Source organism: Erinaceus europaeus, chromosome 17, assembly GCF_950295315.1.
Source record: "Erinaceus europaeus chromosome 17, mEriEur2.1, whole genome shotgun sequence".
NCBI lineage: Eukaryota > Metazoa > Chordata > Mammalia > Eulipotyphla > Erinaceidae > Erinaceus > Erinaceus europaeus.
In genome coordinates this window covers 14,719,202-14,732,529 of record NC_080178.1, presented here as the reverse complement: position 1 = coordinate 14,732,529, position 13,328 = coordinate 14,719,202, and the positions used below count along the sequence as shown (strand labels likewise).

General features: G+C 46.3%; 1 protein-coding gene and 1 long non-coding RNA gene across 3 annotated transcripts in view; one reads left to right on the top strand and one right to left on the bottom strand.

The window, feature by feature from the left end:
* LOC132533853 (uncharacterized) overlaps positions 1-13,328 on the bottom strand; it is a 39,605-nt gene that overhangs the window by 8,347 nt on the left and 17,930 nt on the right. The window lies entirely within an intron of this gene.
* DDB2 (damage specific DNA binding protein 2) overlaps positions 1-13,328 on the top strand; it is a 28,955-nt gene that overhangs the window by 10,795 nt on the left and 4,832 nt on the right. For both annotated transcript variants that reach the window (XM_060176481.1, XM_007519153.3), the window contains 4 exons: positions 4,724-4,869; positions 9,345-9,444; positions 9,559-9,736; positions 10,188-10,330. In XM_060176481.1, coding sequence (XP_060032464.1) covers positions 4,724-4,869; positions 9,345-9,444; positions 9,559-9,736; positions 10,188-10,330 — 567 coding nt within the window. The remainder of the gene's footprint in view (positions 1-4,723; positions 4,870-9,344; positions 9,445-9,558; positions 9,737-10,187; positions 10,331-13,328) is intronic.

Sequence of the window (13,328 nt, the reverse complement as noted above, 5' to 3'; positions counted from 1 at the left end):
TAAAATATTAGTAAAGATGCATAATTCAAATCATGATATCCAAAGATGTAAAGATGGATAATCCAAATCATGATAAAATGTTAGATAATCCTGAATCTTCTTTTCCTTTTAATATATATATATTAAATATTTATTTAGTTTTTGTTGCCCTTGTTTTTATTGTTGTAGTTATTGTTGTTGATGTCGTCGTTGTTGAATAGGACAGAGAGAAATGGAGAGAGGAGAGGAAGACGGGGAGAGAAAGATAAACACCTGCAGACCTGCTTCAATGCTTGTGAAGCGACTCCCCTACAGGTGGGGAGCCAGGGGCTTGAACTGGGATCCTTGCTCTGGTCTTTGCGCTTCGTGCTATGTGCGCTTAACCTGCTGCGCTACTGCCTGACTCTCCTTTTAATATATTTTTATTCAATAGTTTAATGAGAAAGAAACATACAGAGACCAGAGAAACGCTCAGCTCAGCCTTATAGCAGTGCTGGGTATTGAACCTGGGAATTTGGAGTCTCAAGTATGAGTCTTTTGCATAATCACTATGCTGTCTTCCCAGCCCCATGGGATATTCTTCTATAAAAGAATTGGGAAGGGGCTGGGTGATGGTGTGGTGCACCTGTTTAAGTGCACACATTACAGTGTACACAGACATAGATTCAAGCCCCCGGTCCCCACTTGCAGAGGGAAAACCTTCAAAAGGGGTGAAGCAGGTCTGCAGATGACTCTCTCTCCTCCTTCCCTCTCAATTTCTTTCTATTCTAACCAACAAAATAAATAAAAATTAGAAAATAAATTCTTTTAAAAAATTGAGGAAAGGGCTGGGAGTGGTGCACCTGGTTGAGCACAAAGAGCCAGGTTCAAGCCCCGGTCCCTGCAGGGGGAAAACTTGTCCAGTGGTAAAGCAGGTCTGCAGGTTTCTCTGTGTCTCTATTTTCCCCTTCCCTCTCAATTCCTAGCTGTATCTATACAATAAATAAATAAGTAATTAGTTTTAAATAGGGGGCTGAGCAGTGGCATATCAGGGTAAGTACACATATTATAAAGTGTAAGGACCTGTGCAAGGACCCCAGTTCAAGCCCCCAGCTTTCCACCTGCAGGGGGATTATTTCACGAATAGTGAAGCAGGTCTTCAGGTGTCTCTCTGCCTTTCTCCCTATCTTCCCCTCCCTCTTAATTTCTCTCTGTCTTATCCAGAAATTGACCATGGAAACAGTGGATTTGCAGTGTAGGCAAAATAGACCCAGCAGTAACCCTGGGAGCAACAAAAAAAAAAAAAAAAAGGGAGGGGCACGTTCCGGGAGGTGGCATAGTGGATAAAGCACTGGACTCTCAAGCATGAGATCTTCAGTTTGATCCCTGGCAGCACATGTACCAGAGTGATGTCTGGTTCTTTCTCTCTCTCCTCCTATCTTTCTCGCAAAAAAAAAAGTGAGTCAGGTGGTAGCGCAGTGGGTTAAACAAAGGTGGCACAAAGTGCAAGGACCAGCATAAGGATCTTGGTTCGAGCCCCAGGACCCCCACCTGCAGGGGAGTCACTTCACAGGCGGTGAAGCAGGTCTGCAGGTGTCTTTCTCTCCCCTTCTCTGTGTTCCTCTCCTCCATTTCTCTGTCCTATCCAACAACAACAACATCAATAATAACTACAACAATAAAATAACAAGGGCAACAAAAGGGAATAAATAAATAATTCAAGGTAATTATGAGACTGTCCCTATCGAAGTAGACCAGAGAATCATCACAAATGTCATGTCTGATTCTGAATTGGATTCTTTTGCCATGAAGAAAACCATGGGAAAGTGGGTGAACTTGGGTAGTTGAGGATTATTGGCTCATATATTTTATTTCTGTGTGTGTGAGTGTGTGTAGGTGGGCCCTTGTGTATGCATGGTTTTACTGCTCAGCTACTTTTTCACTCTGATAGCAAGACTGAAAGACAGAGACTACACCACTGGAGCTTCCTCAGTCAGCGCCCTGCCATCCATCATGTGGTGATGTGGTGCCAGGGCTCCCATCCTAGTAAGCTATATCTCTTTGAGCCCTCATTGTGGTTTTCCCCAATGATTATTGATGCTGAGCATATTTTCACGTTACTCATCTTTTGTAACCGGAGAATTGTCTGCGTAGTCCTTTGTCCATTTGAAAATTAAGTCTACTTTCTAGTGTATGGTAATTGCCACTATATTGGAGCCTGCATCCAAGTTTCCTGTATATTTCTATCGTTCTTTATTAGTTGGTCATTTGGATAATTTTATATTTAATGCCAAATACTACATATGGAAACCTGTAGAGATAATTTGAAGTTCTGAGTGCAGTTATCATCCACCAGAGAGAATTCATGGCTTTCTTCTGTCAGACGGGGAGAGTAGAAGCAGATTGTCTTAACCTGATTAGAAAGTGAAATCATTTGAATGTAGAGATATTTGAAGTCTACTTCTGTCTGGGGAAAACCACCTAGGCGGGGGGTCATTTCACAAACGGTGAAGCAGGTCTGCAGGTGTCTATCTTTCTCTTTCCTTCTCTGTCTTCCCCTCTTGATTTCTCTCTGTCCTTTGCAACAACAACAAAAATGACAATAATAACAAATACAACAATAAGGGCAACAAAAATAGGAAAAAAAAAAAAAAAAAAAGGCCTCTCGGAGCAGTGGATTCATAGTGCAGGCACCGAGCCCCAGCAATAACCCTGGAAGCAAATAAATAAATAAATAAGAAGCAAGTCACAAGGCAGTGCCGTTGAATTACCTTCCTCAGCATTGTGTGTCTGGAAACAACAGGCAGGAACTTCTGTCCCCTAAGCCAGCTGCTGTTCTGAACCAAGGTGATAAAGTAGCTCTGGGGCCACCACACGATGGAACAGTCAGCCTGGAGATGGGATGTGCTCTCAGCACAAACAGTACAATGATGCGGCTGGATCTCAGGGCCACTGTGCTGAAGGAAATGAAAGACGTCAGTCTCAAATGACTTCCTGCGTGTGATTCATTTACATGTCTGTCTGTCTAACAAAGGCAAAACCTGAGTGATGGATTGCACATCAGCGGATGCCAGGGCTTGGGGGTGGGTAAAGACAAACTCGGGGTGTGGGGGAGAGCACAGGAGAGTTTGTTGTGAATCCTGAGTGTAGTTAGTCAAATGTATAGCTGTGTTGAAAATTCATAAAAGTGCAGACTCAAAACAACCAAATTTATTACCATTAAGGTCAAATGTAATTTGGGGTTTTTTTGCCTCCAGGGTTATTGCTGGGGCTCGGTGCCTGCACTATGAATCCACTGCTCCTGGCAGCCATTTTCCCATTTTGTTCCTGTCGTTTTTATTGCTGTAGTTGTTGGATAGGACAGAGAGGAATCGAGAGAGGAGGGGAGCTGGAAGCTCGAACCAGGACCCTTACACCAGTCCTTGTGCTTGGCACCACATGTGCTTAACCTGGTGCCCAACCGCCCTCAAACGTAATTTTTAATGACTAAGAGACTACTTAGTATTTTTTAAATATTTATTTTCCCTTTTATTGTCCTTGTTGTTTTTCACTGTTGTTGTAGTTATTGTTCTTGTTATTGATGTCGTTGTTAGGAGAGAAATGGTGAGAGGAGAGGAAGACAGACATGGGGAGAGAAAGATAGACACCTGCAGACCTGCCTTACCGCTTGTGAAGAGACTTCTCTGCAGGTGGGGAGCTGGGGGCTCGAACTGGTCATTGTGCTTTGCGCCAAGAGACTATTTATTAATGAGAGAAGAAGAGGGTGAGAAAATCATCACTCTGGCACATGAGATGCTGGGGTTCAAACTCAGAACTTCATGCTTGAGAGAATCCTATGCTTTATCCATTGTGCCACTTCCCAGGTTGCAAAACATAATATAAAACCTTAAGAAATAATGTTTATGTGATCCTGGGTCCATGCTCCCAGAGGAATAAAGAATAAGAAAGCTTTCAGGGAGTCAGGCAGTAGTGCAGTGGGTTAAGTGCAGGCGGCATAAAGCACAAGGACTGCCATAAGGATCCCGGTTCGAGCCCCCAGCTCCCCACCTGCAGAGGAGTCACTTCACAGGCGGTGAAGCAGGTCTGCAGGTGTCTATCTTTCTCTCCCCCCTCTGTCTTCCCCTCCTCCCTCGATTTCTCTCTGTCCTATCCAACAATGACGACATCAATAACAACAATAATAACTAAAACAACAAGGGCAACAAAAGGGAATAAATATTTTTTTAAAAAAGGAAAGCTTTCAAAGGATGGGATGGGATATGGAGTTCTGGTGATGGGAATTGTGTGGAATTGTACCGCTCTTATCCTATGGTCTTGTCAATATTTCCATTTTATAAATAAAAATAAAAAGAAATAATGTTTATCGACTAGGTGGTGATCCAGTCGGTAGAGCACATACATTACCATGCTTAAGCCCCTGCTCTCCACCTGCAGGGAGGAAGCTCAGGGGGGGTGGAGCAGCACTGCAGGTATCTCTCCTCTCCCTCTATCAAAGACAGAAAGGAAAAAAAAGGGCCACCAGGAGCAGTACAGCTGCTCAGGCACTGTGCCCTAGTGATAACCCTGGTGGCAGTAACAGTAATAATGATAATAAGAATCGTGATGATGTTTAGAGGATGCTGTGGATCGCGTCCTAGCGTTTAGGTCTCCAAGCTGGCCCGGCCCTGGGTCTGGCTGACCGGCTTTCTTACTGGACCAGTGTGTATGTACGCACCGGCCATCCGCGGAAGTCTTCACTCACTGGCTTTCTTCTCCCCCTTGTCAGATTGGAGCTGGAGGGAGCATCACCGGGATGAAGTTCAACCCTCTCAATGCCAACCAGTTTTTCACTTCCTCCATGGAGGGAACAACAAGGCTGCAAGACTTCAAAGGCAACACGCTCCGAGTTTTCACCAGCTCCACTACCTGCAAGTGAGTGACTGTCTCCTACCAGAGCACAGGGCTTGTGGGCTCTTGGAACAGGTCTGGCAAAGGAATCCAGAGCCCATTTAATCTTTTCTTTTTCTTCTTTTTCATTCCAGACATGGAGGAGAGGGAGAGGGAGAGAGAGAGAGAGAACAACAGACATTAAGGAACTACTCTACCAGCTGTGGTTGGTGTAGTGTAGTCGGTGGTACTTGGGTGTTGACTCTCTGGTGCAGGCGCTATCCACTGAGCCACTTCCCTGGTCACTCCCTCTCATTTCTTTCACCTAAATCTAGCACAAGATAGATGAAAGGTATCAGCTGCTTTCCTTCCTTCTCTTTTATTTTAATTTTATTCTTATTGCCACCAACGTTATCACTGGGGGCTTGGTATCCACCACTCCTAATAGTCATTTTTCTCTTATCTTTTTTTCTTTGATAGGACAGAGAGAAATTGAAAAGGGAAGAAGAAGTAGAGATGGAAAGATAAAGATAGACACTGGGAGTCAGGCTGTAGCGCAGCGGTTAAGCTCAGGTGGCGCAAAGCTCAAGGACCGGCACAAGGACCCCGATTCGAACCCCGGCTCCCCACCAGTAGGGGAGTCAATTCACAGGCAGTGAAGCAGGTCTGCAGGTGTCTTTCTCTCCCCCTCTCTGTCTTCCCCTCCTTTCTCCATTTCTCTCTGTCTTATCCAACAACGATGACAACAATAATAGTAACCACAATAATAAAACAACAAGGGCAACAAAAGGAAATAAATAAATAAATATAAAAAAATTTTAAAAACCATAAAGATAGACACCAGGGCAAGGGCAAATAGTATAATGGTTATGCAAAGAGACTCTCATGCCTGAGGCTCCCAAGTTCCAGGTTCAATCCCCTGTACCACCATAAGCCAGAGCTGAGCCATGCTCTGGTTAAAAAAAAAAAAAGTAGACACCTACAGATCTGTTTCACTTATGAGCCTCTTCCCTGCAGTTGGGGAGTAGAGGTTCAAATCCAGGTCCTTGTAGTTGGTAACGTGTGTGCTCAACTGAGTGTACCACCGTCCATCACTCTCTTCTTTAAAAATGATTTATTCATTAGTGAGAGAGAGAGGGGGGGAGAGAGAGAGAGGGAGGGAGAGAGAGAGAGAGAACCAGAGCATCACTCTGGCATATACAATGCCAGGGACTAAACTCAGGACCTCATGCTTGAGGATTCAGTCCTTGATCCACTGTGCCACCTCCCAACCTGCCCGTCTTCCTTAAACTCTCTAGCTGCTCTTACTCTGGTCTGGGTGCATTGGGGATTTGGAGAGAGATACCTCCTTGAGTCCTGGCTCATCTGAGGAGGGAAGCACTTCAGTTCATCTAGAAATCAGGCCCTGTTAGACTAGACCTTGATTCTCACTAAACAAGGGGCAACATGATGTTGGCCTAGAAAGCCACTTAAAGTCCAGATCAGGAATTAAGAATGTAGCATCTTGGGGCTAGGTGGTAGTGCACCAGGTTAAGCACACATCGTGTGAAGTGCAGGGACCGGCACAAGAATCCCAGTTCAAGCCTTCGGTTCCCCACCTGCAGGGGGGTCACTTCGCAAGTGGTGAAGCAGGTCTGCTGGTGTCTATCTTTCTCCCTCTCTGTCTTCCCCTCTTCTCTCAATTTCTCTCTGTCCTATCCAACAGCAACAACAGCAGTGAAAACAACAATAACAGAAACAACAACAATGGGAAAAAGATGACTGCCAGTAGCAGTGGATTTGTAGTGCAGGCACCGAACCCCAGTGATAACCCTGGAGGGAGAGAGAGAGAGAGAGAGAGAGAGAGTATATCATTTCAATCCATACTTTCACTGGATCTAATAACCCAACCAGCTCCATGACAAATGAAAATGGACAAAGCCATGTCTGTAAGACTACTTTTGATTCCCCAAAAGTGAATGACTGGAGAAACTATAAAATGCCCATCATTTTGATTTCCAACCAGATGCATGCCTCTAACCACTTCTGAAGGAGTGGAGGGTGAATGTGTAGGGTCTGACTCGTACTGTACATTATTCTGATCTCCCCCACAGAGCTACGAAATACAAAAGCATGGCCTGGGTGGTGACACAGTGGATAAAGCACTAGACTCTCCAGCATGAGGTCCTCAGTTTGGTTCCCAGCATTACTTGTGCCAGAATGGTTTTCTCTTTCCTCTTCCTCCACCTCTACTCTCTCTTATAAATAAATCATCTTTAAAAAAATAAGGGGGTTGGGTGGTGGTGCACCTGGTTAAGCGCACACACTACAGTGTGGACCCAGGGTCAAACCACGATCCCCACCTGCAGGGGGCAAGCTTCACAAGCGGTGAAGTGGTGCTGCAGGTGTCTCTCTGTCTCTGTCCCTGTCTTCTCCCTTCCCTCTTGATTTCTGTCTCTATTCAATAAATAAATAATTATTTTAATATTTATTTTTTGCCTTTTTGTTGCCATTGTTTTTATTGTTGTAGTTATTGTTGTTGATGTCATCATTGCTGGATAGGACAGAGAGAAGTGGAGAGAGGAGGGGAAGACAGAGGGAGGGAGAGAAAGACAGACACCTGCAGACCTGCTTCACCGCCTGTGAAGTGATTCCCCAGCAGGTGTTGAGCTGGGGGCTTGAACCGGGATCCTCACGCCGGTCCTTGCGCCTTGTGCCACGTGCACTTAACCCACTGCGCTACCGCCCGAGCCCCAAATAAATAAATTTTTAAAAAGTATTTTTTTAAAAAGTAGTGAGGTGGGAGTCGGGCTGTAGCACAGCAGGTTAAGCGCAGGTGGTGCAAAGCACAAGGACCGGCATAAGGATCCCGGTTCGAACCCCAGCTCCCCACCTGCAGGGGAGTCGCTTCACAGGCGGTGAAGCAGATCTGCAGGTGTCTATCTTTCTCTCCTCCTCTCTGTCTTCCCCTCCTCTCTCCATTTCTCTCTGTCCTATGCAACAACGACAACAACAATAATAACTACAATAATAAAACAACAAGGGCAACAAAAGGGAATAAATAAAATAAATATAAAAAAATTACAAAAAAAAAAAGTAGTGAGGTGTCTGGGTAGTAGCACACCCAGTTGTGTACACATTACAGTGCACAAGGACCCAGGTTGCCGAGGGGAAGCTTCATTAGCAGGAAGCTTCATGAATAGGGAAGCAGAGCAGAAGGTCTCTCTATCTCTCTCTCTTTTACCCCCTGCCCCTCTCAATTTCTTTCTGTCTCTATCCAATAAGTAAATTAAGAAATCTGGGGGGAAGAAAAGTAACCAGCACAGGTAACGGGGCCGACTCAGATGCGGGTTACTCTCATGAGAAACACTCCTTCCTGAAGAAATTCAGTGGGGTTGCCAGTGGCAGTGCAAGGTGAGAGGTGGAGAGCATCAACCTGAAGCTGACCTCTCCTGCCTGAGTAGCAAGCAGCGTCCCTGAAGCACCCACTCCCTCCCTCCTCAAGGAGTTTGAGAATAAGAGCCAGACAGAGCTTCCCCCAAATGCTCAGAAGAGGGCGGAAGTTCCCTTCTAGCCAGCTCAGGCACAGAACTGGGCAGTGCCTGTTTGGTTTGTCAGTGAGAGGTGAGAGCAATACACAAGTCTTCCTCCAAACCCAGAGATGAAGGGGGCAAGCAGCCTGGGCTCTTGCATTCTGAGTCTGAGCTCTGGCTGTTTCCAGGACTCTCTTGAGTTGAGCCCAGCAGGGCCAGCAGAAACTGGGCAAAATTTCGAGCCCCAGGCAGAGGAGGTAGCATAATGATTCTGCAAAAGACTTTCATGCCTAAGGCTTCAAAGTCCCAGGTTCAGTATCACCATAAGCAGTGCTCTGGTGAAAAATAAATAAATAGGGGTCCCGGGGGCTAGGTAGCAGCACAACTGGTTAAGTGCACACATTGTAGTGCACAAGGATCCGGGTTCAAGCCCCTGGTCCCACCTGCGTGGGGAAAACCTCACAAGTGGTGAAGCAGGGCTGCAGGTGTCTCTCTGCCTCTCTCCCTCTCTATCTCCCCCCTCTCAATTTCTCTCTGTCTCTTTCCAATAGTAAATTAAATTAAACAAACAAAAAAAATAGGGGACTGGATGGTGGTATACCTGGTTGAGTGCACATGTTAGAATACACAAGAACTTGGGTTTGAGCCCCCTGGGCCCCACCTGCAGGGGGAAAGCTTTTTGAGTGGTAAAGCAGTGTTACAGATTATCTCTCTCTCCCTCTCTGTTCTCCCCCTCCCCTCTCAATTTCTGACTATCTGTATCCAATAAATAAATACAGTAAAAAATAATTCTGATCTCCATCACTCTCTGTGTCCTCTGTCTAGAGGATTGACAAATCTGAGCACCCCTTGCTGAGAGTTTATGGCAAGACAGTTATTCATTCATTCAACGAATACTTGCTGAGTGTGTCCTATGCTCTTAAGACACTGGAGCTGCCACAGTGACTAAATGGACCTTGTCTCTGTCACTCCCCCCCAAGTTCCTATCAGCATGCTCTCTCCCCCCAGCCTCTGGTATTGCAGCCTGGACGTGTCAGCCCAAAGCCGAGTGGTGGTCACAGGTGACAACTTAGGGAACGTGATTCTGCTGAACATGGATGGCAAGGAGGTATGTGTAGCACAGCCCAGGCCTCCTCATAACCCTTCCCTCACACCCCCTCCTCCCATACACACAGAGACTCTTGATTCTGTGCCCCTTGCTGAGCCAAGCCCTTCTCTGCAGCTTTGGAATCTGAAAATACACAAAAGGAAAGTGACCCACGTGGCCCTGCACCCCAGCTGTGACTGGTTCCTGGCCACAGCCTCCGTGGACCAAACAGTTAAAATCTGGGACCTGCGCCAGATCAAAGGGAAATCCAGCTTCCTCTACTCACTGCCACACAGGCAGGGCGTCAACGCAGGTGCTACATGTCAGACCCCCGCCTTCTGCAGCCTGTACCTTCCTGACCTCTTTTGGGGTTCCCTCTCAGCCCTTAGAAGCTGTGAAGTCAAACCTTTTCTAGCGCCCCCCCCCATTATAGTGTGAGCCCAGCTGTTGTTTTAGCACCTTCCCATGGTTAGTTTCTGCCACCGACTGCTGAATTTCTAGAATGTCTTAGCTCACAGCCAAGAGTCACTTTCTCCCTGTGGGAGGGTGGGTGGCCCACTGACAGCCAGGACAGCAGGGGGTCAAAACCATGGGGGTGAGACTCCAAGGTCCCAGGTTCAGTCCCCAGCACCACTATAAGCAAGAGCTGAGCAGTGCTGTCATCTTTGTGTGTCTTTCTTTCTGTATCTCTCTCATTAATATAAAATAAATGAAATCTTTAAAAACAACAACCACCCCCATCATGGGGCTTTCCACTCGGCCAGCTTCCTTCAGTCCCGATGGTGCCCGGCTCCTGACAACCGATCAGAAGAGTGAGATCCGGGTATATTCTGCCTCCCAGTGGGACAGCCCCCCCAGCCTGATTCCACACCCTCACCGCCACTTTCAGCACCTCACACCCATCAAGGTAAGAGAGGGAGAGAAGGGGGCTGCGATCATGGGGACAGACGGAGATACAAAAGATGGGGAGAGAGCGCAAAGCGCAAGGACTGGTGTAAGGATCCTGGTTCGAGCCCCCGGCTCCCCACCTGCAGGGGGGTCACTTCACAGGCAGTGAAGCAGGTCTGCAGGTGTCTGTCTCTCTCCCCATCTCTATCTTCCCCTCCTCTCTCCATTTCTCTCTCTCCTATCTAACAACGACCACATCAATAACAACAACAATAATAACTAAAACAACAATAAAAAAACAACAAGGGCAACAAAAGAGAAAATAAATAAATAAATATAAAACAATTTTTTAAAAAGATGGGGAGAACGCAGACATGGGAGTCTCAACCCAGATCTCTTCCTGCCCTGACACAAAGCATACTTATTCCCTGACTCTCTGTGTAGCTTGGTCCCATTTATACAATCTGATCTTTTTTTTTTTTTTTTTTAAAAAAAGCATCTGGGGGCCTGGTGGTGGCACACCAGGTTAATCGCACATGATACATGTGCAAGCGCCTGGGTTTGAGCCACTGCTCCCCACCTGCAGGGAGGATGCTTCACGAGTGGTAAAGCAGGTTTGTACATGTCTCTCTTTGTCATTTTCTATCTTCCCCTCCCTTCTTAATTTCTGTCTTACCCAATAAAAAAGAAAGGAAAAAATTGCCCCAGCAGTAACCCTGGTAGCAGAAAAAAAATTAAGAAAAAAAAATTTCTTTCAGATGAGAGTTTCATATCAGAGAGAAGTCAGAGTTCTGGGGCCTGAATCAAGAGCCTCAGGCATGCAAGCCCTGCACTCTACCCACTGAGCTGTCGTCTTCCTGGGCAGCTTTTCTTTCTTTTTTTTTTGCCGCCAGGGTTATTGCTGGGGCTCGGTGCCTGCACGACTAATCCATTGCTCCTAGCGGCCATTTTCCCCATTTTGTTGCCCTTGTTGTCATCCTTATTATTGTTTTCATTGCTATAGGACAGGACAGAGAGAAATCAAGAGAGGAGGGGAAGACCAAGAGGGGAAGAGAAAGATAGACACTTGCAGATCTGCTTCACCACCCGTGAAGCAACCCCCCTGCAAGTGGGAAGCTGGGGGCTCAAACCAGGATCCTTATGCCAGTCCTTGCACTTTGAGCCATGTGTGCTTACCCTGCTGCGCTATCACCTGACCCCCTTACTTTTTCTTTTTAAGTGCTGTGCAGAGGAAATATACCTAGGACCTTGCATGTGTATAGTAATGTTGAGCATTTTTAAAAATTTTATTTTATTTTACTGAGAGAGAGAGATGCAGAAAGACCAGAGCACTGCTCAGCTCTGGCTAATGAAAGTGCTGAGGATTGAAGCTGGGACGTAGGAGCCTCAGGCATGAAAAGCTTTTTTTGTAACCATTATGCTATCTCCCCCATTCCACAAATTAAAAACTATATATATGATTTATTTATTAACATGAGGGGGAAACTGGAGTATTACTCTGACACGTGTGATGCTGAGAATCAAACTCAGAACCTCATGATTGAGAGTCCAATATTTTATTTAATTATGTATTTATTATTGGATAGAAACAGAAATTGAGAGGGGAGGGAGAGATAGGGAGAGAGACAGAGATACCTGAAGCCCTGCCTCACCACTTGTGAAGCTTTCCTCCTGCAGATGGGGACCAGGGGCTTGAACCTGTACACTTGTACACTGTACAGTATGAGCACTTAACCAGGTGCACCACTGCCTAGCCCCAAGAGTCCAATATTTTACCACTGCACCACCTCCCAGACTGTCTTGACCAGTTACTTCATAAGGGAGAGAGAGAATGAAGGGGCGGGGGAGAGAGAGAGAAAAGCCTACCACCACCATCCATGGAGTTTCTGTGCTGTTGTCCATGGTGCTCCCATGTGGTTCAAGACATCAAACTCAGGGCTTCAATTCTTGGGCTGGTGGAGGGAGCAGAGTGGCGAGGGCAGCTTCCGGCAGGCAGATACCTGTGGTTATAACCCTCAGAGAAATTACTGAAATAGTGGCTCTCAAGTCCCTCATCTATAGCAAGGGAGCAGTTGTGTCTAATAGCCAGGGTTGCTGTGAGGGTGAATCAGGAGAACTCAGAGCATGTGACACCTGCCCAAGACCTGGTGAAATTCACAGTGAATGGTTGCCTAGGAGGTGGCACAGTGGCTTGGCTGAAGAGCTGGATGGGGCTCTGCGAGGTAGCTCACTGGATGGGGCACTGAACTCTCCAGCATGAGGTCCTGAGTTCAGTCTCGGGCAGCACATGTGCTAGAGTGATGTCTGGTTCTTTCTCTCTCTCTTGTCTTCATGAATAAATAAATTTTAAAATAAAAAAAAAAGCTGGATGTATAAGCATGAGATCTTGAATTCCACCCCCGGCATCATATGTATCAGAGTGATGCTCTGGTGTGCTTGCTCCCTTTCTCTCTCCTCTGTCATGTGTGTGTGTGTGTGTGTGTGTGTGTGTGTGTGTGTGGTGTGTGTGGTGTGTGTGTGGTGTGTGTGGTGTGTGTGTATGTGTGTGGTGTGTGTGTATGTGTGTGGTGTGTGTGTGTGTGGTGTGTGTGGTGTGTGTGCGTGTGTCTGTGGTGTGTGTGTGGTGTGTGTGTGTGTGGTGTGTGTGTGTGTGTGGTGTGTGTGCGTGTGTGTTGTGTGTATTGTGTGTGTGGTGTGTGTGTGTGTGTGTGTATTCTTTTTTGCCTACAGGGTTATTGCTGGGGCTCTGTACCAACACCACAAATCCACTATTCCTGGTGGCCATTTTTTCCGTTTTTCTTTTCTTTTTCTTTATATAGAACAGAGAGAAATTGGGAAGACAGGGAAAGAGAAAGATACACATCTGAAGACTTGTTTTACTGTTTGTGAAGTGACACCCCTGTAGGTGGGGAGCCAGGGGCTCAGACTGGGATCCAGTCTTTGCTCCAGTCTTTGTACTATATGCACTTAACCCGGTATACTACCACCCGGCCCCCACATTTTTTTTTACCAGAGCA